Genomic DNA, 24,102 nt, shown 5'->3' on the forward strand with positions numbered 1-24,102 from the left:
AAATAAGTCAGAGAATTTGGTAGATTTCATTCGAGAAATCACTGCAAAATTATGATCTTTCAGATGATATTTCAATTTGGGAAATTATGATCTTTCAGTTCATTCTCTGTTGAGATGCTTTGACTTTTGCTGCATTGATTAAAAATATAATACATACAAACATAGAACAGTAGTTTTTCGGCCCACAATGTCTGCGCCGAACATGATATCAAATAAACCAACTCCTTCTGCCTGAATTTGATCCATATCCCTCCATTCCCTGCATATCCATGTGCGTACTTAATTGCCTCTTAAATGTCACTGGCGATTCTGCTTCCACCACCACCAGCACATTCCAGGCACCGACCACTGTGCATAAAATACTTGTCCCCCTCCCAACCTTCAAGCTATGCCCTCCATCAAACAACTGAGAAGAACACACATTGGAAGAACACACATTGGAAGAACGGAGCAGACTGTAATAACTTCAAGCTCATGAGTGCTATGAATTTGAAGTAAAATTTGATTGATGCTGGCAAAGAATTGGAATTCCTTACCATAGCACAGATTCCATCATTCCAGCACAGTGGCATTTGGGGAAAAGTGACAAATAGTTAGTTCCAGGTAACAATTTCATAATATTAATGTAAAATAGTCAGGTTTTATATCACAGCCAGACATATCAATGCTAGGCTTCAAAAACAGATTGTAGGTTGTGTATCCTGAAGCAAGCAACTCTGCAAACCTCAAAACCTTTTCACAACCTACAAAGTATAAGTCAGGGGTGTGGGGGAATACTCTCCACTTGCCTAGATGAGTTCAGCTCCATATGAAACATAGAAAAATAGGTGCAGGAGTAGGCCATTCGGCCCTTCAAGCCAGCACCGCCATTCAATATGATCATGGCTGATCATCTAAAATCAGTACCCCGTTCCTGCTTTTTCCCAATATCCCTTGATTCCGTTAGCCCTAAGAGCTAAATCTATCTCTCTCTCAAAAATATCCAGTGAATTTGCCTCCACTGCCTTCTGTGGCAGAGAATTTCACAGATTCACAGTCTTTGGCTGAAAAAATGTCCCCTCATCTCAGTCCTATATGGCCTACCCCTTATTCTTAAACTGTGACCCCTGGTTCTGGACTTCCCCAACATCGGGAACATTGTTCCTGCATCTAGCCTGTCCAATCCTTTAAGAATTTTATATGTTTCTATAAGATCCCGTCTCATCCTAAATTCCAGTGAATACAAGCCCATTGACCCATTCTTTCATGTCCCGCCATCCCGGGAATTAACCTGGTGCGCTCCCTCAATAGCAATAATGTCCTTCCTCAAATTAGGAGACCAAAATTGCACACAATGCTCCAGGTGCGGTCTCACCAGGGCCCTGTATAACTGCAGTAGAACCTTCTTGCTCCTAAACTCTAATCCTCTCAATTTCTTTAACACTCACAACGAGGCAGACCACTGGACTGATGCCTCATCAACCATTTTAAATGCTCATTCACTCCGTACTTGAAGCACCAAGCCTATAGAGTCCACTATCTACACAAAGCGCTGCAGTTATTCATCGGGGTAATTCTTAAAATCCAAGGCCTGTGCTCTCACCAGGGGCACAATAGTGGCAGACCCTTGGAATCACCATTACACGCTTCTTTCTCATGAATCCTACAATGCCAATCTGAGACTGAACTCCAAATCAACCAACTAGCACAGTGCCTACTGTTGAGGGGTGGATACCTTCTAGCCTACTTATCAAAGAAAGGCAATTGGAGTCACTGAGACTTTTATACGTCGAGTAACCCAGAGATTTATGATCTTTGTCAGCACTGAAGTCTTACCTTAGAGTAAAGTAGTTCAATTGCTTTATAAAGAAATTCTAGAGGTACATTGAATGAAATATATTCTCCAAACCATTGGATTACCAATTTGCACATCTCTAATTATTATGTATGAAGATTTAGAACAAGGTTTAGCTTGCTGCTTTTACTTGTCTCTTTTTTTGTTCAGGTTTATAAAAACCTCAATGGCTAATTCCTGAAAAGCTGTGATAAATAGATTTTAGTTAACTATATTGAAAGTCTATCATCCATTCAATAAGGCAGTGATTCAGAACCACAGGGGCATTGGGCATAACACAGTTTAAATGAGCAGGGTGTTCCTGTGGATGCAGATTACACTATGGAAAGCAAGGATTTGCAAGAGAGAGAAATTAACATATTTTAATTCCTTTTACTCTGATCAGCAAAAAGCAACACCAGCAGAATACTCGATAAAGCACAATCAGAAGAGCCCGATTGCACAATTAAGTTCTGACATGTGTATCAAAGACAAATTCTATTTGCATATCTAAAGCTAGCCTATGGAACAGGGTCAAAGGGAAAAAACACCCTCCCTTAAAACTCCCTCCCTTCATTATTTTGTGTGCTTTATGATAGAGGAATAGATTATAAAATAAAACAAATGCTCAGGTAGCACCAAATGGAGAGGTCATCATGTTGATGATCTGTCATCAAACGTTTTTCTTCTCTTTCCTCAGACACTGTCTGGCCCATTAATCATTTCAACATCTGTAGTATTATGCGTTTTGAAAAAGGATAAAGTACTCCAAATGGAAAGCACTTCACTGAACGAGGGTAGAGGTTTTAAAGAACAATGAGTCTGCACTAAGCAAGTGTCCCCAGGTTAGACAACCTTGTTTGTTTCAACTATGTCATCCGACTACAATTTTCTACTTTTTAAAAAGTGCAATGTTTACAACAATTTGAATAGTAACATAACTGAGATTCCCCAGTTTCAAAACTTCATGATTAAGATGTTTTAGTTTTCCTGAAATTCCTCAAGCATCCCTAAATGTATTCCAAAGCTCACCTTTGCACAGTTCTCACCTGCATTTTGTGACTGGGGCGGCATTGAACGGCGGGACACTGGCGAAGGATGTGGAGGTGTTCTCTTGTTTGACTGCGGTGCAGTAATGGATATGTCTTGGTGACTCTCCCATCGACTCTACTCAGTAAAATACAGAAAGACTCATTAACCATTTTACCTCCAGCTTTGGCTCCCTGCCTTAAAAAGGCAAAGGCGCATGGAAAATGATAAACTAACGTTTAAAGGAATGGCACCATATTTTTTCTTCCCTCACTCATTTTTTTACAGCACAGGAAAGTTCTGTACTTCTTATGTGAGTTAATTATGTAGGAACTGAAGTAATTCAATCCCGAAAAGTGAGAGGGCAAGAGCGGGAGGTGAAGAGTGAATGAGAAAGAATTTCAAATCTCCTCCTCAACGGAGATGCGACCTTTACCGTGTCGTATCTCCGTTCGCGCTACGGCCCAACATCGTGGAGTCGGCGGCCTCCAGCTGGGATCGACCTCAAAGACTCCGGTCGCAGGGCCTGGACTTACCATCTCGGAGGCTTCGGCCGTGGGCCCTGCAGACCGCAACATCGGGAGTTCGCAGGTCCCTGGCTGGCGACCGGCTTTTGGGAGCTCCAGCCGTAGCAGCTTCGACCGCCCCGAAGCGCGAGGTACGATCAACCCGCCCGCAGGCCCTTCATCGCCCTGCGTGGCCTGGCCGCGGCATTTTCCATCGCCCGGTGGGGGCTCAGGACTTTCATCGGCCAGCTCGGCTTGGCTCGGCCCTGGGACTTTCCATCGCCCGGTGGGGGCTCAGGACTTTCATCGGCCTGCTCGGCTCGGCCCTGGGACTTTCCACCGCCCGGTGGGGGCTTCAAAAAGTTGGGAGCCTCAATCACCTCGTGGCACCACGGGAGAAGAATGAGGAGGAGATAAGACTTTGCCTTCCATCACAGTGAGGGTATGCCTAGAGCAATCACTGTGATGGCTGTTTTGTGTAAAAAATTATATCTGTGTGTCTTGTGCTTTGTAATGTCTACTGCCGGACCCTGACGTGAGAGGACGCTGGCGTTGTGTATTCGCCGCTTTTCCGTCAGGATAGTTTGTCTGTTTGTTTCTATGTTAATTGTTTTTGTAAAGCGCTTTGAGCATGTGATAAGGCGCTATATAAAATAAATGGATTATTATTATTATTATTATTAATATGTGTAAGAGTAAGAGAGAGAGACAGAGCGAGAGAAAGAGACAAACAGAGCGAGAGAGAGAGAGAGATGGAGATGGAAAGAGGGGGATAGGGAGGGAGAGGGGAGGGGGATGGGGGAGGGAGAGGGGGGGAAGAGGGGGAGGGAGGGGAGGAGGGAGGGGAGGAGGGAGGGGAGGAGGGAGGGGGCGAGGGAGGGGGGAGGGAGGGGGGAGGGAGGGGGGGAGGGAGGGGAGGAGGGAGGGGGGGAGGGAGGGGGGGAGGGAGAGAGGGAGGGAGGGAGGGGGGGAAGGGAGGGGGGGAGGACGAGGGCAATAGACAATAGGTGCAGGAGTCGGCCATTCAGCCCTTCTAGCCAGCACCACCATTCAATGTGATCATGGCTGATCATTCTCAATCAGTACCCCGTTCCTGCCTTCTCCCCATACCCCCTGACTCCGCTATCCTTAAGAGCTCTATCTAGCTCTCTCTTGAATGCATTCAGAGAATTGGCCTCCACTGCCTTCTGAGGCAGTGAATTCCACAGATTTACAACTCTCTGACTGAAAAGGTTTTTCCGCATCTCCGTTCTAAATAGCCTACCCCTTATTCTTAAACTGTGGCCCCTGGTTCTGGACTCCCCCAACATTGGGAACATGTTTCCTGCCTCTAAAGTGTCCAACCCCTTAATAATCTTATATGTTTCGATAAGATCCCCTCTCATCCTTCTAAATTCCGGTGTATACAAGCCTAGTCGCTCCAGTCTTTCAACAAAGGACAGTCCCGCCATTCCGGGAATTAACCTAGTAAATCTACGCTGCACGCCCTCAATAGCAAGAATATCCTTCCTCAAATTTGGAGACCAAACCTGCACACAGTACTCCAGGTGCGGTCTCACTAGGGCCCTGCACAACTGCAGAAGGACCTCTTTTCTCCTATACTCAACTCCTCTTGTTATGAAGGCCAACATTCCATTGGCTTTCTTCACTGCCTGCTATACCTGCATGCTTCCTTTCAGTGACTGATGCACTAAGACACCCAGATCTCGTTGTACCACCCCTTTTCCTAACTTGACACCATTCAGATAATAATCTGCCTTCCTATTCTTACCACCAAAGTGGATAACCTCACACTTATCCACATTAAACTGCATCTGCCGTGCATCCGTCCACTCACACAACCTGTCCAAGTCACCCTGCGACCTCATAGCATCTTCCTCACAGTTCACACTACCACCCAGCTTTGTATCATCTGCAAATTTGCTAATGGTACTTTTAATCCCTTCATCCAAGTCATTAATGTATATTGTAAATAGCTGTTGTCCCAGCACCGAGCCTTGCGGTACCCCACTAGTCACTGCCAGCTATTCTGAAAGGGACCCATTTATCCCCACTCTTTGCTTTCTGTCTGTCAACCAATTTTCTATCCATGTCAGTACCCTACCTCCAATACCATGTGCTCTAATTTTGCCCACTAATCTCCTATGTGGAACCTTGTCAAAGGCTTTCTGAAAGTCGAGGTACACCACATCCACCGGCTCTCCCCTGTCAATTTTCCTAGTTACATTCTCAAAAAATTCCAGAAGATTAGTCAAGCATGATTTTCCCTTTGTAAATCCATGCTGACTCGAACGATCCTGTTACTGCTATCCAAATGCTCCGCAATTTCGTCTTTTATAATTGACTCCAGCATCTTCCCCACCACTGATGTCAGACTAACTGGTCTATAATTTCCCGTTTTCTCTCTCCCTCCTTTCTTAAAAAGTGGGATAACATTAGCCACCCTCCAATCCACAGGAACTGATCCTGAATCTATAGAACATTGGAAAATGATCACCAATGCGTCCACAATTTCTAGAGCCACCTCCTTAAGTACCCTGGGATGCAGACCATCAGGCCCTGGGGATTTATCAGCCTTCAGTCCCATCAGTCTACCCAACACCATTTCCTGCCTAATGTGGATTTCCTTCAGTTCCTCCGTCACACTAGGATCTCTGGCCAGTAGAACATCTGGGAGATTGTTTGTATCTTCCTTAGTGAAGACAGATCCAAAGTACTGGTTCAATTCGTCTGCCATTTCCTTGTTCCCCATAATAAATTCCCCTGCTTCTGTCTCCAAGGGACCCACATTTGCCTTGACTATTTTTTAATAGTCTGGCGAGGGAGAGGGCGAGGGAGAGGCCAAAGGAGAGGCTGAGGGTGTCATATAATCTAACTTGGTCTAACAAGATACTCTACCTACGCTGGTCCGATTTGCCTCTCCATCTACCGATCCAAATGACTTAAATGTTGGTATTGTATCTGCTTCAACTATGTTCTCTGGCAGCACTTTCCTTATACCCACAATCCTGTGTGAAAAAGTTGTCCTTCAGATTCCTGGTATATCTGCGTGTGACCTCACCAATATCGGTCACAACTGTTACATAATGTCCCAACTTCTACAGTCAATACCCTGACTGATGAAGGGCAATGTGGCAATAGCCTTTTTTCATCCACTATCTACCTGCAATGCCACTTTCTGGGAACTTTGTACACATACTCCTAGATCCCTCTGCTCCACAACACTTTCCAGTCCATATCATTCACTGTAAAGGTCCTACTTTGACCACAAAATGCAACACCACAGACTTATCTGAATTAACCTTTAGCCATTGCTCAACCCACTTATCCAGCTGATCAAAATCACACTGTATTTATTGATAATCATCTTCACTGTCTATGATACAGCTTTTTTAGTGTTCTCTGCAAACTGACAAACAATGCCTTGTACATTCTGATGCAAATCGTTGGTAAAGATGACAAACAGCAATGGGCTGCACACTGATCACTGAGAACACCAATAGTCACTAGCCTCCAATCCGAAAGTTGTTTCCATCACCACTCTCTGCTTCCTAACATGAAGCCAATTCTGCATCTAGTTATCTAGCTCTCCATGAATCCCATGTAATCTAACCTTCCAGAATAGCTACCCTGCAGAATTTTATCAAAGGCCTTGCTGAGGTGCATTTAAACTACATCCATGGCCCTACTTTCAATCTTCTTGGTTACCTCTTCAGACACAATCAAATTTGTGAGACACGAACTCCCACGCACATAACCATGCTGACTATCCCCAATCAACCGTCTTTCCAAATGGATCTGTAGTTCCCAGGTTTTCCTTTGCAGACCTTCTTAAATAAAGGCACAAGATTAACAATCCTCCAATCTTCCAACACCTCGCCAGTGTCTAATGATGATTTATCCATTTCAGCCAGGGCACTTACAATTTCCTCTTCAGCTTCCCACAGTGACCTTGGAAACATCTGATCAGGCCTGGGAGATGTATCTACCTTCATATGCCTTATGGCAACCAGCACCTTCTCAACTGTGATAGGAATTGTCCTTAAACAATCTCTATTAACTGTGCCAAATTCTCCAGTGTTCATGTCTTTCTCCTTGGTAAAACCAGAGGAGAAATACTAATTGAGGACCATGTTCAACTCCTATGGCTCCACACACAAGTGACCACTTTGGTTTCTGAGGTGCCCTTTTCTCTCTCTAGTTACTCTTTTTCCCCTTTAATACATAAAATCACTGGATTATCCTTAATCTTTTCTGCGAGAGCTATCTCCTGCCCCCTTTTTGGATTCCTGATTTCCTTCTTGGAATGCCGGGATTGGAAACATTTCTTCCACCAACAGGTTGTAAGCGTTTAGAATTCTTTGCCCATGATCTATGAAAGCTGAATCCTTGAAGCTGAGATGGATTTTTAATCAGGAAGCGAATCAAGGGTTACGGGAAAAGAGTAAAATAGTGGTCAAACCACTTTCCTGTTACAATCTTGTTAAATAATGGAGTAAGATCAAGGGGCTGAATGGCCTCCTCCGTTTCCTATTTCATATAGTCTTACTCTAGATTCAATTGATGAGGTTTTTACTATTGTACTGGAGTTAATCATCTAAACTTGATTTTGTTAGTCAAGGAATGTTATTGACTGGTGCAGATTAATATTATTCTCGGAGTTATAGTAGAGCAGGAAAGTGATTACCTCTGGAGAGAAGGAATGGGTGATGTTTCGGCTCGAGACCCTTCTTCAGACTGAAGAAGGGTCTCAACCCGGAACGTCACCTATTCATTCTCTCCAGAGATGCTGCCTGCCCCACTGAGTTACTCTAGCTTTTTGTGTCTATCTTCGGTTTAAACCAGCATCTGCAGTTCCTTCCCACACAAAGCAATTACCTTGTTGCGTTCAAGGCTGGATCTTGTATTTAGGTCATGACGGCTTCCAGACAACTTTCAAGCAATAAAGTTAAAGAGAGGCACATGTTACAAGAATATTAAGTTTTCTATTCAACATTACAATAGGTCCACATGTCCAAATGGAGGATAACTCTTTGTGTTCTGCCAAATCTGGGGAGGCTGGGACTGATTTTCCTGGAGTGAAGGAGACTTTAGAGAGTTTGTATAAGTTAATAAAATCATGTGGTGCATAGATAAGTCAGATAGCCATGGTTTTCTTCCCAGAATATGGGGAGTCAAGTAGTAGAGGGCAGATATTTAAGATGAGTTGAGAAATATTAAAAAAGGGATCCGAGGGACAGTTGTCTCACACAGAGGATGGTAGGTACATGGACTGAGCTGCTAGACAGCAATAATTTCAATGTTTAAAAGACATTTTGAAGGTTTGCAAATATGAAAGGTTTAGAGGGATTTGGGTCAAATGCCAGCAAATTGGATTAGCGTAGATAGGCACCTTGGTCAGCACGGATCCATTGGACCGAAGTGTTTGTTTCCATAATGTATAACTATGAATTTGCAAATCTAAATTGGGACAGTGTAAGTGAGAACAATCAAAGTCTAAAATGGTATTATAATTTGATTTCCCAACATATTCAACGCATTGTGAGAAAAGTAGAAGGAAGGAAGTGCACACAACCAATTATTTCCTAACATGTTGCAATAGAACATAGAACATATAACACAGAACAGAAAAGCACAGGAATAGGCACTTTGACCCACAATAATCGTGCCAAACATGATGCCACGTTAAACTAATCTCCTCTTCCTGCACATGATAACAGATATTTCATGTCGTGTATCAAAACAAAAAATAATACAAAATCTATATTTTCTTCCTCAATTCTTTCTTGGGAAATGGGCATTGTTGGCAAAGCCAATATTTTTTGTCTACACCTAATGGTCTAGGAGGTGGCTTTCTTGAACCAATTCATCCATTTGGTGAAGGCACTTCCATATGTCGTTATGCACTAAGATGAAAGGGTTGGTGATGAATTGCTGTCATGACAATTTTTGACTGGGAGGGGAGCTTGCAGGTGGTGCTGCTTCAAACAGTCTTCTGCCTTTGCTCAGAAATTATGGGTTTGGAAGATATTATCAAAGAAGCATCATACACATGACATATGGTGCATTACTGAAGCATTGGCCTTTGCGGCTAGTTCTTACACTGTAGTTCATATTTGTGGTTAGACTATTGGAGAATTTAAATAATAGATGTAACTAGTGGATAATTAATTGCAATTTTAATTAGAAACAAAAAATTACTACAAATTTAGCTTTGAATTGTTTAATTTAACACTAAATTGATTTGATAAATTGTTTTCTATTTACATATTTTTTTAACTATCAAAAATTAATAAACATTAATATTAGAGACATTCATTGCTTTGTGACATGCTCGACAGTTACGGCTTAAATGTCTGTCGAAGTTTATATTAAGCTGTTTTGAGTACATGCCAGCAATGATTTCATCAGGGCATTGCTGCCAAAGTACTGGGACAGCAATAAGAAGAATATTTTCATAGAAACGTAGAAACATAGAAACATAGAAAATAGGTGCAGGAGTAGGTCATTCGGCCCTTCGAGCCAGCACCGCCATTCAATATGATCATGGCTGATCATCCAAAATTAATACCCTGTTCCGACTTTTTCCCCATATCCCTTGATCCCCTTAGCCCCATGAGCTAATCAGTGAATTGGCCTCCACGGCCAATGTGGCAGAGAATTCCACAGATTCACAACTCTCTGGCTGAATAACCTTTTCCTCATCTCAGTCCTAAATGGCCTACCCCTTATTCTTAAACTGTGACCCCTGGTTCTGGACTCCCCCAACATCGGGAACATTTTTCCTGCATCTACCCTGTTCAATCCTCTAAGAATTATATATGTTTCTATAAGATCCCCTCTCATCCTTCTAAATTCCAGTGAATACAAGCCCAGTCGACCCATTCATATGTCATTCCCGCCATCCCGGGAATTAACCTGGTGAACCTACGCTGCACTCCCTCAATAGCAATAATGTCCTTCCTCAAATTAGGAGACCAAAATTGCGCACAATACTCCAGGTGCCGTCTCACCAGGGCCCTGAACAACTGCAGTAGGACCTTGCTCCTAAACTCGAATCCTCGCGCAATGAAGCCCAACATGCCATTCACTTTCTTCACTGCCTGCTGTACCTGCATGGTATTATATATAAAATGCAATAATATTATTTATAATTTAAGTACAGTGCCAAACATGGGCTCCTTCCCATTGGAGAGTAAATAAGGGCCAAATGTTGTTAATTTACATGATCAATAGACTCTTTGCTGCCACATTAATTATGCTTCATAACTGTAATCAATGGACAACCATGATTTGTAGACAGTTATGAATGTTATTAATATATAAGAGTAAGGTCAGCACAAAGAAATTGAGAGATCACTATATTTTATGAATGTTTATTCTTTATAATGCTCCGAGTTGTATACTCTGGAATTTGGAAGGATGAGAGGGGATCTTATTGAAATATATAAGATTATTAAGGGATTGGGCACGCTAGAGGCAGAAAACATGTTCCCAATGTTGGGGGAGTCCCAAACCAGGGGCCACAGTTTAAGAATAAGTGGAGGGCATTTAGAACAGAGATGAGGAAAAACTTTTTCACTCAGGGAGTTGTGAAGCTATGGAACGCTCTGTCTCAGAAGGCAGTGGAGGCCAATTCCCTGGATGCTTTCAAGAGAGTTAGATAGAGCTCAATGATAGCAGAGTTAAGGGATATGGGGAGAAGGCAGGAACACGGTACTGATTGTGGATGATCAGCCATGATCACGGTGAATGGTGGTGCTGGCTCGAAGGGCCGAATGACCTACTCCAGCATCTATTGTCTATTGAGTTCATTAGTCACAAGTTGTGTCTACCTTGCCAATAGCAGGGCAAGATGTTTTACTGCAACAGAGGAAAACCAGTAAGTAGTTAAGCTAAATGTGTTTAAATACCACAAATGATGCTTCTTTCAGAGAATCTTACAGCAGAGAACAACATATAAGAAAGGCCCATAACAGCTGTCTGCCTTCTCATCAATTTTGTTTTAAGGACCAGATGTTTAGCTGCTAACCTTTGGAGAGCAATTTGGAATTCTGCCTCCTCCACTATTCTTCGGAAGGCCTCTGTACTCTAACACTGTACAAGATTAAAAATTCCCTTGTTTTTCCCTTACATTTTGAGTTATAATTGCCTGAAACACTTCCTCCAGCAGTGGTTTTGGTAATAAACATATAGAAACATAGAAACGTAGAAAATAGGTGCAGGAGGAGACCATTCGGCCCCTCGAGCCAGCACCGCCATTCATTGTGATCATGGCTGATCGTCCACAATTGAATATCCCTTGATTCCACTACCCCTAGAGCTCTATCCAACTCTCTCTTAAATCCATCCAGTGATTTGGCTCCACTGCCCTCTGTGGCAGAGAATTCCACATTTAAAGAAATAATTTCCAGAATCTCCAATCTTTTAGAGAAAGCTGTAAATATATGTCCTTTAGCTACCAGCAAGGTGGTGAACAAGGTGATGTTTATTAACATCAAAATCTTAGACCTATATTAACATCCCACTTTGTAGAGCCAGATATTGCTCTCCCATGAAGACACATCGAAAGCTTCCTTTTCCCACAGATCTATTGAACAGATACATCGCCTAAACTTTAAAAGTCTTGTTAAAAGAACCTGCAACAGGTATACTGGATAACTATCCTTCACAAAGGTCTTTGCCTAGTACATTTGTTGTGTTAATCGTGTAGTCTCCATAGACACATTGAAGGATAATACTCTCACAGCAACGCGGTGAAAAGCACCTTCACATGGGCAGAGGGGAAAAGTAACAAGATCATACCCGGTTGACATTTGGAGAACTGTTGCACCTTCTGGTCAATTTACGCTTTTTGTTTAATTGTTCTTTTACTGCAACCTCCTGTTCACAAAACACAAAAATAATAACAGCACAGAATGAGGACAAGGACAAGGCCAGACGACACAGATAAATCTGCAGTTCCACATTGCAAAATTGAAATTTCATCACAGAAGCAAGCAGCTGGCTTTTCAATATTAGTACTTTTTTTTTGCCAATTTCCCTCCTCCTCTCCTGCTGTCATAGTCTTTCTGGAGACCCATTACACAATGCTAATGCAATTCATGTGAGTCTTTATATGTTTGTATCAGGAGGGTCAAAGTGAGCATCACATTGAGCCAAATTCTCTTATTTATTTACACCTTGCTAGACTCACAACCAGCATAAGAGAACACACAGTCCATTGCGCTTGTTCCATTAGTCAATTAGATTGAGTTAATCTGCATCTCAGTCTGGATCTCGACCCGAAACGTCACCCATTCCATCTCTCCAGAGATGCTGCCAGTCTGGCTGAGTTACTCCAGCTTTTTGTGTCTATCTTCATCTACCATCTTGTTTTCTGAGCACTTATGCCATTGTTTATAAGACCGTGAAGAAAACGTAAGCTAATTCATGTCCCGTTCATATGCCCCCTTTGTTATCCTTCAATGAACAATGTATTGGTGGGCAGGGAATCAGAGCCCTTGCACAAATTTATAAATAATTCAATAAACTTCACTCTACACTCCAACCACCTTTTCCATTCCATAAATTAATTCCTCCAACTGTACTCCACTGGCCTTCTCAAAGTCTTCAGATGTGTTTGGACCATCAAGGATATCATCTGGCTAAACAATTTGAAACACCAGTAGTTGGACTGATGAGCAATTCCCTTCAAAATAATAATAATATTCTGTTGAACCAGTGTTAACAAGTGGAAGCCAAAAGTTCAGAAAATCTAAAATACACAAAAATAATTGGCAGAAAATAATGATTATACATTCCAGATTTTTACTTTACATATATAACGACACTGATACGCAATTAGCTCACATCTAATTTAGTTTCTGCTCAACCGGAATTCTTGAAACAGATTTAATAGCAAACGGCTTCCTTTTAACAATCATTGGCTCATCGTGTTGCCTTGATAACTCCGGTGAAATCCATCACACGTTGCTTCTAGAAAGACACAAAAAGCTGGAGTAACTCAGCGAGACAGGCAGCATCTCTGGAGAGAAGGAATGGGTGACATTTCGGGTCGAGAGCCTCCTTCAGATCCCCGAAACGTCACCCATTCCTTCTCTCCAGAGATGCTGCCTGTCCCACTGAGTTACTACAGCTTTTTGTGTCTTTTGTCGGTTTAAACCAGCATCAGCAATTCCTTCTTACACACGTTGCTTCTACCTTATCTGGGTCTAAAGTCAAACATTACTACCTTCTTGCTTTTTCCTTAAATAATCCCTCAGGATTGAGGGTGAATTGCTTCCACTCTGTTTTGATGTTTGAAGTGACCGATGAAACTATTTGGAAAGTTCTAGCACAGATGGAGCAGGTGTGTGATGAGGTGGGTGTCACGGTGAACGCTTTCTGCCACATTTGCTGAGTTTCTTGTGCTTCTAGTGGGTAGACTGAATATTCTCCATACTATCCCCAGCATGCTCGTGCTCCATGCTCCTTCATGAAGTGTTGTTACGCAGGCAGAGGCAGTGAGACACTAGACATTGTGTCATTCCTGATACCAAAACCAACTTCATGAAGAGGGCCGAAGATAGACACTAAAAGCTGGAGTAAATAGAGGGCGGCATGGTGGCGCAGCGATTGAGTTGCTGCCTTACAGCAAATGCAGCGCCAGAGACCCGGGTTCGATCCCGACTATGGGTGCTGTCTGTACTGAGTTTGTACGTTCTCCCCATGACCTGCATGGGTTTCCTCCAAAATCTTCGGTTTCCTCCCACACTCCAAAGACGTACAGGTATGTAGGTTAATTGGCTTGGTAAATGTAAATATTGTCTCTAGTGGGTATAGGATAGTGTTAATGTGCAGGGATCGCTGGTCGGCGCGGACCCGGTGGGCCGAAAGGGCCTGTTACAGCGCTGCATCTCTAAACTAAACTCAACAGGACAGGGAGCATCTCTGGAGAGAAGGAATGGGTCATGTCTTACTCAGGGTGGCAATGTGGATATCAAAACAAAGGGGTTCCAGAGCTTTGACAGCAGAATAACATTCAGGTCTGTCACTGACGGACTGCAGCCAGGAATCAGTTCTACTGATATTGCCTGCGTTTTCATGATCTGAAAGCTGAGCACATTTAGTTGGCTGGAAAGATCAGCAGCGCCACTGGTCATAAATTTCGTTAGATCACCTTTCTAAAACCTTTGGCCGTTTGAGTCACAACAGAATGAATCCAACTCTTGAAATGGAAAAACAATTCATATCAAAAAAAAATTTCAGCAGAAATTAGCGTTACCACTGAAGGCGTGTGAGGTCAAGAAGCCTAACATTATTGATCAGCTTCAATTAAATGAGAGGAAAATCACCACGAATCAAGGCTCTACGTAACCAGACTTGGTAGAATACAACCAATTGCATTGATAAATGTTGATTTCACAAAACAACAAAAAATATTTCCATCCTTAGTAATTGGAGTACATTGATGTGTGTAAAACAAAGAGTGAAGCAAGAATGGCACTCCTTGTTAGAACTGTTTAGACCAGGGTGGAAGAGCATTTCTTTGCTTCATTTGGCTATACAGTGTCCAGTACATATTTAGAAATTTTTAAAAACCTAGCAATTGCATTTGTTATGATTGGTGTTTAAACAGCAATATTACATTTGTTGTCGCAATCCTTATTTTTCAGGTTTGTAGAAATGCATATCAATTAAAAATCGAAATAAATGCTAAAAAATGGACAAAATAATTATGGCTAATGACAGAATGATGTCTGCTTTTACAGAACTGCTTTCGAGCAACACACAAAATTGCAAATATACATACCACACCAATTATTTTAATACCAAATCTGGATTGGATCCCAATGCCGCTTCTAGAAATGTAACCTTCCTATCTGCACACATCAAGGAAAAGCAAAAGTACTCAAGGATTTCCACAAGTAGTAGCACAAGAGAGGGTAAGCATCAGCTTATTGTTTTTCAACCCTATTTCATAACATTCACCTGACGTAGTCGGTCCAGTGTAAGGATGTTCTCCACTGCCAGCACACTGCGGAGGTATTTCTCAATATATGCTTCCTTCTCAGCAGACTCCGTATTTTCCAGTTCCGCTGCCATTCGGGCCAAGGTTTCACGGTCTTCAGATGCCTGAGCATCCTGAGAAAGAAAGGAAAAGCTCGATTGTGCATATTACCATATTGGCCAGTACTGTGGCGTTACGGTAGAGTCGCTACCTTGCAGGGCCTGAGACGGGTTCAATCCTGACTGCAGGTGCAGTCCATACAGAGTTTGTATGTTGTCCCTGTGACCGTGTGGGTTTTCCCCAGGTGCTCTGGTTTCCACCCACACTCCAAAGACGTACAGGTTTGTAGGTTAATTGGCTTTGGTAAAATTGTAAATTGTCCCTCGTGTGTAGGATAGTGTTAGTGTATGGGGAAATTACTGGTCGGCGGGGACTCTGTGTGCCGAGGGGCCTGTTTCCGCGCTGTATGTCTAAAGTAAAGTCTCAAGTATCCAAATGTTCTCCAAGTAAGCCACAAAAGCTTTGAGAATGCACATTTAGCCATTAGACCTACAGCAAGAGATTCAACACTATTGAGTTGAAATGGCGTAGTGGTCTGACTAGACTACACCTTCAATGCCCATCGTTCAGGCTCAAGATAAGCAACCAATCTTGCTGATCCCTAGTCTCAAAGGATCTAATGAAAAGGCAGATTGGAACTATACGTTCATCTTGTAAAGTAACAAGAAGAGTTATAGTGAATCTTTATGTAATACTTCCTCGGCCTGACAATCCCCCCAGTCGAATACTGTGTGGAAATTTGAAAAGATAAAAAGGCTTTGAAAATAATATTTATTGAAGTGCTACCAATCATGGGACTTCAGCTGCTTGGTATGGCTGGAGGGAATGGTAATATTTTTCTTAGACCCACAAAAATGGGGTAATTTAAGAGATGTTGAGATTATTAAGAGAATATTAAGTATCAGGATGGGGAACATTTTTGACTGCTTATCTTATATTTAATAGCTATTACAGTCACTCCCGTAATTAAACTTCTTCGACTATCGTGCACTCAGTCTCCATGGTCTAATGCAATTTGTCCTACTTTCTATTATTTTCTACTCACGAGGCAAACAAATGTTTCCACTTTATAAATATCCATGTTTTTGAAAGGTAGCATTAAAGATGCTTCCACCACTTTTACAATATATTCTGGATCTAAGCCTGCTGCCAAAAAAAATTCCCTCATCTCTCCCTTGGTTCTTGTGATAATTTCCTGTGCATTCTAGTCATTGACCTTCATTTCAGCAAAAAGAGTTTCTCCCCATTTATTCTTATTGAAATCGTCCTTGAATTTCTCAGCTTGACTTCCACTCTGCCTGAGTAAGTGATTATTATATACCTCTCAGGCTTCTATGGTATATTTAGTAGACATGCAGACAATAAACACTTGCGTTAGATCAGCCTTCCCCAAGAACCCCTTTCAATGTTTACCACGTGCATAGACACAAATAACATTTAGTGAAATACATAAGGAAAGTTTTTTTTACAAAGTTCAGAAAACGTCTCAGAAACAGACTTGATGTTTAAATACCTCTGGAATATTGGAGACAATCTCAAAGGTCACCCCACATGCGCTCAGTGTACTCCTGTGGGACATTCTTCTCAAGAGATTTTGTGCAAAACCCTGGAATCATATTTCTTAATATAAGTGACATGTCATTACATTCTACAATAGCCCATCAGATCATGAACAAGAGGCAAACAAACCCAATAAAACAATTCTAGCACTCTGGGTTAGTGGCGTGTTCCACTCAGGTAGAACCCATCATTGCATCTGAAACTTCAAATGAAGTTAGTAAAAATTTACTGAGTTGGTGTTGCCATTTATCCGATATGGAGCGCACACACCTTCAACTAACTCAACCCCATTGTTAGTGTTGGTTCCAACTCTCACGGCTCAGATATAGGAACCCCCAAGTTTGCGCGTGAAAATTGTGATGCTTAAATATATAGAGTCAAATAAGCTTCCAGCAATCAACTTCATTAAGTACCCTGATGCTTTCCTAACCAAGACTATCATCGCTTTAGAATCCAATACAATATTCCTTTCTTAAATACTTTTCATTTCTCTATTGCTCATAAAAATTCCAATGCCAACACTCTTCTGTTGTATTCACACATACTAGCACCTGATCCTTCTCTGACTGTGTATGACTGGTTGTTGACACAGTATTTCGCCCACCGCAACCTTGCATCAATACCCCAATTTCCTTAAATCAATGCTGGTCAGCATACTTTCTAACAGGGTCACTAAACATCAATCAGGAGCACATAAGACTGTCTTTATCCATCCCTTAATCCAAAACAATCCACATTGGGAAATGGCACCATGAACTGAGCCACTAGGAAGGTCAGTCTTAAATGTTTCATTAAATTTAGCTTGTGCACCATTTTCCACTAAAATCCAGCAAATAAAATAAAGCCCGAATTTTGTTGTTACCAGCAGATTTGTCTGTACCTGACAGTTGTAGACATTTACGCAGATGCGTTTACGTAGCACCAGATGCATGTCAGCGGGATGACTTAGCTTCACCACAGTCTTCACGATGAGGAACACCCGCTCATCGACTGGCGTCCCTTTGCTCAGTGACACACAGTTATGGACATTGGAATCCCACGAAGCCTCTGCTTTCACCTTTTGGAAACAATTTAAAAACAAAACTAAGTATTTACTACATGCAAGTGGAAACAAGAAACACAGAAGCTGGAAATCTGAAATAAAAAAGGAAGATGCCAGAAACATTTAGCAGGTCAGGCAGCATCGGTGGAACAAGAAACAAATATAATGTTTCAGGTCAGAGTACTAACAAAGGTTGTCCTCTCACTATCTGTTTATATTTACCACCTATATATTATCTCAATGGTGTCAGATTAAGTAAAGGGGAAGTGCAACGAGACCTTGGTGTCCTCGTACACCAGTCACTGAAAGTAAGAGTGCAGGTACAGCAGGCAGTGAAGAAAGCTAATGGCATGTTGGTCTTCATAACGAGAGGATTTGAGTTCAAGAGCAAAGTCCTTCTGCAGTTGTATAGGCCCCTGGTAAGACCACATCTGGAGTATTATGTGCAGTTTTGGTCTCTTAATTTGAGGAAGGACGTCCTTGCTATTGAGGCAGTGCAGCGTAGGTTCATGAGGTTAATCTCTGGGATGGAGGGACTGTCATATGAGGAAAGATTGGAAAGACTGGGCTTGTATTCACTGGAGTTTAGAAGGATGAGAGGGGATCTTATAGAGACATATAAAATTATAAAAGGTCTAGACAAGCTAGATGCAGGAAAAATGTTCCCAATGTTGGGGGAGTCCAGAACCAGGGGACACAGTCTAAGAATAAAGGGGAGGCCATTTAAAACTGAGGTGAGAAGAAACTTTTTCACCCAGAGAGTTGTGAATTTGTGGAATTCTCTGCCACAGAAGGCAATGGAGGCCAATTCACTGGATGAATTTAAAAGAGAGTTAGAGCTCTAGGGGCTAGTGGAATCAGGGGATATGGGGAGAAGGCAGGCACAGGTTACTGATTGTAGATGATCAGCCATGATCATAATGAATGGCGGTGCTGGCTCGAAGGGCCAAATGACAAAATGCTCAGTAAAATGCTCAGTAAAGGAAGATACAAATATGAATCCGTAAGCATTATTGTGCATTAACCAGGGAATGATTTTAAAGGAGACAACATATTGCAGATGCTTCAATCTTGAGCAAAAGCAAACAGCTGGGAGAACTTTGGTCACAAATTTGATGGAAATTTGGTCATAGATTGGGAATGAAAGAGTGAAACTGAACCCCAATTCCATTTAATTCTATTCTGTTGTGTTCTTTCAATTTAACATAGAAATGTAACCCCTTGATTTGATTAATTTCGCAATTATTTTTATGATGGATGAATGACTTTTGATAAATCAAATAGTAATGAAAAACAACCTACAACTGCTATAGAATTCTCTCAATGAAGGTCATTTGATCTTTCATTACTTCGTTTCTTCCCTTTTTAACTTAAATAAAATCTTAGTTCTACCAATTGCAAGACCAGAGATTCTTGACCTTTTTCTGATTCAGGTATCTGCTTGTCAAATTCATGATGCTCCCCTGCCATCACCTGGTCACTTTTCTCATCACATTTCCTGTTGCTAACTGCTTGCAGCCTGATTCTCTTCCACATTTTCAGATTTTAGGTCAAATCACAAGGTTACATCACCTCTGTTTCATGATGTTTTGCAATTTGCAGTTCTAAAATGTCATCAATATCTTCGTCTGTAAGGCTGGCATCCAGTCCACCAGGCTCTGGTCCATCAAGATCTTCCCGGGAACTGAAATCATTTGCTAGAGAAGCATAAGAAAAAGAGTTGGGAGAAACAGCACAATCAGCTACGCAATCAGAAAGATGAGGTCTATTGAGCAATGATGAAGGCTTTTTTTTCATTGATGTAATTCCTCAATTAATGCCATTTCTCTCTGGTATCCAGATATTGAGAATCTGGTCTAGATGCCTACAGATTGTTGGACTCAGTGAAAATTAAGATCTTGAATGATAAGAATGGACATTGGGATGTATAATGCTACTACAATTCCTTCTCTCTCTCTCTCTCTCTCTCTCTCAAAGCGCAGAGAAGAAAGAAAAAAGCCAATTTTGTGCAAATGGTATTTGAGACCAAGAACAAAAATAAGTGCAAGCCCATGAGTGAAAAAAAAATAGTTCAAGAAATATTCATTCTGGCGAGGGATGCCTGGGGTAGGAAAAAGTCTGAAGCGTGGACTCAGTTTTTTCCCCTGGCGTGAGCTTGGGAAAAATTATTAAGTATTTTTCCAGAAGAACTTCATCGGAAAAAAATGGACTGGAGAAAGAACATAGACTTCCACATGCTTCGGAACTAATCTAAGCTCCAGAGCCCATGCTTAAATTACTGTGCCTAATACAGGCTATAAACAGTGGTCCAAACCTAGAATTTAGTTAGACATGGTAGAATTAAATAATAGACTTGCATCATTAATTCCAGCCACTAGTCTCTATTTGTCATTAATAGTACTGAGTACTTGCCATAAAATAAAACCAAATCTTGACTGCGTTAATTTGATGAAAGCCAACAGATTTTATTAATTTGCTAGGATGTAAATGGCAATGCTGAGAGGTTCCAATGACTTACCATTTAAGTCAAGAAAAACAACAGGAACATGGGTTTCCATTCCAACTGCTGGGCTCCTGCAAAAAAGGCACCAAGATAAAATGTATTAATATCGTTTATTCCTAAATGGAAAAAATAATGATTTCTTTCATCAAACCTCTGGCCTCAAAGTTGAGGAAAATAAATGTGACTGCTCGACCATACACTAATTTATCAGGAAAGTTTGAAATGTGTTCAGGAAAGTTTACTTAGACAATATGTAGATACACTACAAGGGAGAGCACAAAGGAAATTGGGAAGGGCAAGTCACTGAAGTGTCAGTGGGCATGCCTTTTGGGACTAGAGGCTACAGTTTTATTAGCTTCAAAATCGTCATTGATAAGGACAAGGTTTGTCCACAAGTTAAAGTTTTGAATTGAAGCAACGCCAACTTTGAAGGTATTAGACAGGAACTTGCAAAAGTTGATTGGAGTAGGTTGTTTGTGGGCAAAGGGACAGCTGGAAAATTGAGTGCTTTTAAGAGTGTGATGATGAGAATGAAAAGTATGCATGTTCCTGTTAAAGCGAAGGGTAAGGCAGGTGGGAGTAAGGAAGCTTGAACAGTCATATAGTCATAAAGCATGGAAAGAGACCCTTCGCCCAACTTTCCCATGCTGACCAAAATGTCCCATCTACACATGGCCCACCTACCTGTGTTTGGCCCATATTCTTCTCAACCTTTCCTATCCATGCACCTGCTCAATGCCTTTTAAATTGTTGTGATAATACCTGCCTCAACTACTTCCTCCAGCAGCTTGTTCCGTAAACCTACCACTGTTTGTGTGGAAAAATTTGCCCTTCTGGTTCCTATTAAATATTTTCCCTCATGCCTTAAACCTATGTTCTCTGGTTCTTGATTCCCTTACTCTGGGTAAAAGATACTGCATTTACCCTATCTATTCCCCTCATGATCTTATGCCCATCTATAAGATCACCCCTCCTGCACTACAAGGAGTAAAGACCTAACCTGCTTAACCTCTCCCTACAGCTCAGGCTCTCGAGACCAGGTAAAGTCCCTGTAAATCTCTGCACCCTTTCCAGCTTAACAACATCTTTCATATTGCAAGCCAACTGAAACTGAACACAATACTCTAAATGTGGTCTCACCAATGTTTGAAACAACTGTAACATCATATTCCAACTTCTATACTGACTGATGATGGCCAATATGCTGAAAGCCATCTTGACCACCCTATCTAACTGTGACGCCACTTTCGGGGAACTGTGTACCTGCACTCCGAGATCCCACTGCTCTACAACACTCCACGGAGCCCTGCCATTCACTGTGAAGGTCTTGCCCTGGTTTGACTACCCAAAATACAACACCTCGCACTTATCTGTATTAAACGTCATTAACCATCCTCAGCCCAACTGATCAAGATCCTGCTGCAAGACCCTGGATGACATGAGAAATTGAGGCTCTGGTCAGGAAAAAGGAGGCATGAGATAGATCTAGGCAGCTGGGATCAAGTGTATTATCCCTGGAGGAGTTTAAAGGACTTAGGAAGATACTCAAGAAGGAAATCATGAGGGGAAAAAGGGATACTTCCGGCATACAAGATTATGGAGAATCCAAAGATATTTTATGTACAAAGTACATTAAAGGAAAGAGGGTAACTAGAGAAAGAACAGGGACCCAGAGAAACCAATGTGGCCATCTAAGTGAGGAGCTGCAAGAGATGAGCAAGGTTCTCAATGAGTATTCCTCCTCTACTCTTAAAGTGGAGAAAGACCCGGATACTTGGGACAGTTAATGGAGATGTATTGAGGACAGGAAAGACACAAAATGCTGGAGTAACTCAAAGGGTCAGGCAGCATCCCTGGAGAATATGGATAGGTGACATTTTGGGTTAGGACTTTTCTTCAGACCGAGGAGCATTCATAAGAAGTAAATCATGAGGGCAAAAAGAGGACAAGAGATAGCTCTGCAGATAAGATGAAGGATAATCCAAAAGATATCTGTAGGAAGGAACTCCAGATGCTGGTTTAAACCAAAGAGGACACAAAAAGCAGGAGTAACTGTGGAGAGAAGGAAAGGGTGATGTTTCGGATCAAAACCCTTCTACAAAAAGATATCTTATCAGTCTGAAGTATACATGTTGGGAGGTCATGTTGCAGTTGTATAAGACGTTGGTGAGACCGCATTTAGAGTATTGTGTTCAGTTCTGGGCACCATGTTATAGGAAAGATATTGTCAAGCTTGAAAGGGTTCAGAAAAGATTTACAAGGATGTTGCCAGGACTAGAGGGTGTGAGCTATAGGGAGAGGTTGAGTAGGCTGGGTCTCTATTCCATGGAGCGCAGGAGGATGAGGGAAGATCTAATAGAGGTATACAAAATCATGAGAGGATCGATTGGGTAGATGCACAGAGCCTTTTGCCCAGAGTAGGGGAATCGAGGACCAGAGGACATAGATTCAAGGTGAAGGGGAAAAGATTTAATAGGAATCCGAGGGGTAACATTTTCACACAAAGGGTGGTGGGTGTATGCAACAAGCTGCCAGAGGAGGTAGTTGAGGCTGGGACTAACCCATCATTTAACAAAAACAGTTAGACTTGTACATGGATAGGACAGGTTTGGAGGGATATGGACCAGGAACAGGCAAGTGGGACTCGGGTAGCTGGGACATAGTTGGCTGGTGTGGGCGAGTTGGGCTGAAGGGCCTGTTTCCACAATGTATGACTCGATGACTCTAAGGGTCCCGACCCGACACCTATCCATGTTTTCCAGGGATACTGCCTGACCCATTGAATTACTCCAGCATTTCCTCTTGCCTTGGTAAATCAGCATCTGCAATTCCTTGTTTCTACTCTATGTCTTGAAGACAGTCCGGATTACGGTCAAGGTGGTGCTGGATGTCCCAAGATAAATCTCCCGGGACTGCTCGGATATATCCAAGGGCACCAGGGGATGTAGTGAAGTAATTGCAGGAGCCTGACGGAGATATATAAATCGCCGTTAGACATGGGCGAGTTGCCGGTAGAGTTAGGATGGCTAATGATGTGCCTCTATTTTGGAAGGATTCCAAGGAAAATCCTGGGAACTGGTGAGCCTAGCATCTGTGGTAAGTAAATTACTGGAGAGGATTCTGAAGGATATGATATACATGCATTTAGATAGATAGAGGCAGACTAGAGATTGTCAATGTGGCTCTGTACATAGGAGATTGTGTTTCAGGAGCTGATAAGAGTTTTTTTTAAAGAAATAACCAAGGTGGTCAACAAGGTCAAGGCCATAGATGTTGCCTATATATTACAGTAAGTGATACGATTCCGCAAGGTAGGCTGTCCCGGAAGGTTAAATTGCTTGGCATCCAGGAAGAGCTAGATAGCTGGATACAGAATTGGCTGAATGGAAGGAAGCATAGAGTGGTGGTGGAAGATTGTTTTTGCAACTGAAGGCCTGTTAATAGTGGTGTACCTCTGGGTCCGTTGCTGGGCCAATTGCTGTTTGTGGCTTATATTAATAATTTAGACGAGAACGTGCAAGGTATGATTAGTAAGTTTGCAGAAGACACCAAAGTAGGTGACATCATTAACAGTGAAGAGGGTTATCAAAAATTACA

The 24,102-nt window shown here is 42.0% G+C and overlaps 1 protein-coding gene across 2 annotated transcripts in view; it reads right to left on the bottom strand.

The window, feature by feature from the left end:
• The window catches only part of LOC144596712 (kinesin-like protein KIF13B), a 180,729-nt gene that overhangs the window by 15,646 nt on the left and 140,981 nt on the right, over positions 1-24,102 (bottom strand). For both annotated transcript variants that reach the window (XM_078405429.1, XM_078405428.1), the window contains exons 29-36: positions 20,521-20,576; positions 19,575-19,699; positions 17,841-18,017; positions 16,914-17,006; positions 15,322-15,474; positions 12,154-12,231; positions 8,227-8,280; positions 2,863-2,980 (exon numbers count right to left, since the gene is read on the bottom strand). In XM_078405429.1, the coding sequence (XP_078261555.1) occupies positions 2,863-2,980; positions 8,227-8,280; positions 12,154-12,231; positions 15,322-15,474; positions 16,914-17,006; positions 17,841-18,017; positions 19,575-19,699; positions 20,521-20,576 (854 nt within the window). The remainder of the gene's footprint in view (positions 1-2,862; positions 2,981-8,226; positions 8,281-12,153; positions 12,232-15,321; positions 15,475-16,913; positions 17,007-17,840; positions 18,018-19,574; positions 19,700-20,520; positions 20,577-24,102) is intronic.

This window comes from Rhinoraja longicauda, chromosome 9, assembly GCF_053455715.1.
Source record: "Rhinoraja longicauda isolate Sanriku21f chromosome 9, sRhiLon1.1, whole genome shotgun sequence".
Taxonomy (NCBI): Eukaryota; Metazoa; Chordata; class Chondrichthyes; order Rajiformes; family Arhynchobatidae; genus Rhinoraja; species Rhinoraja longicauda.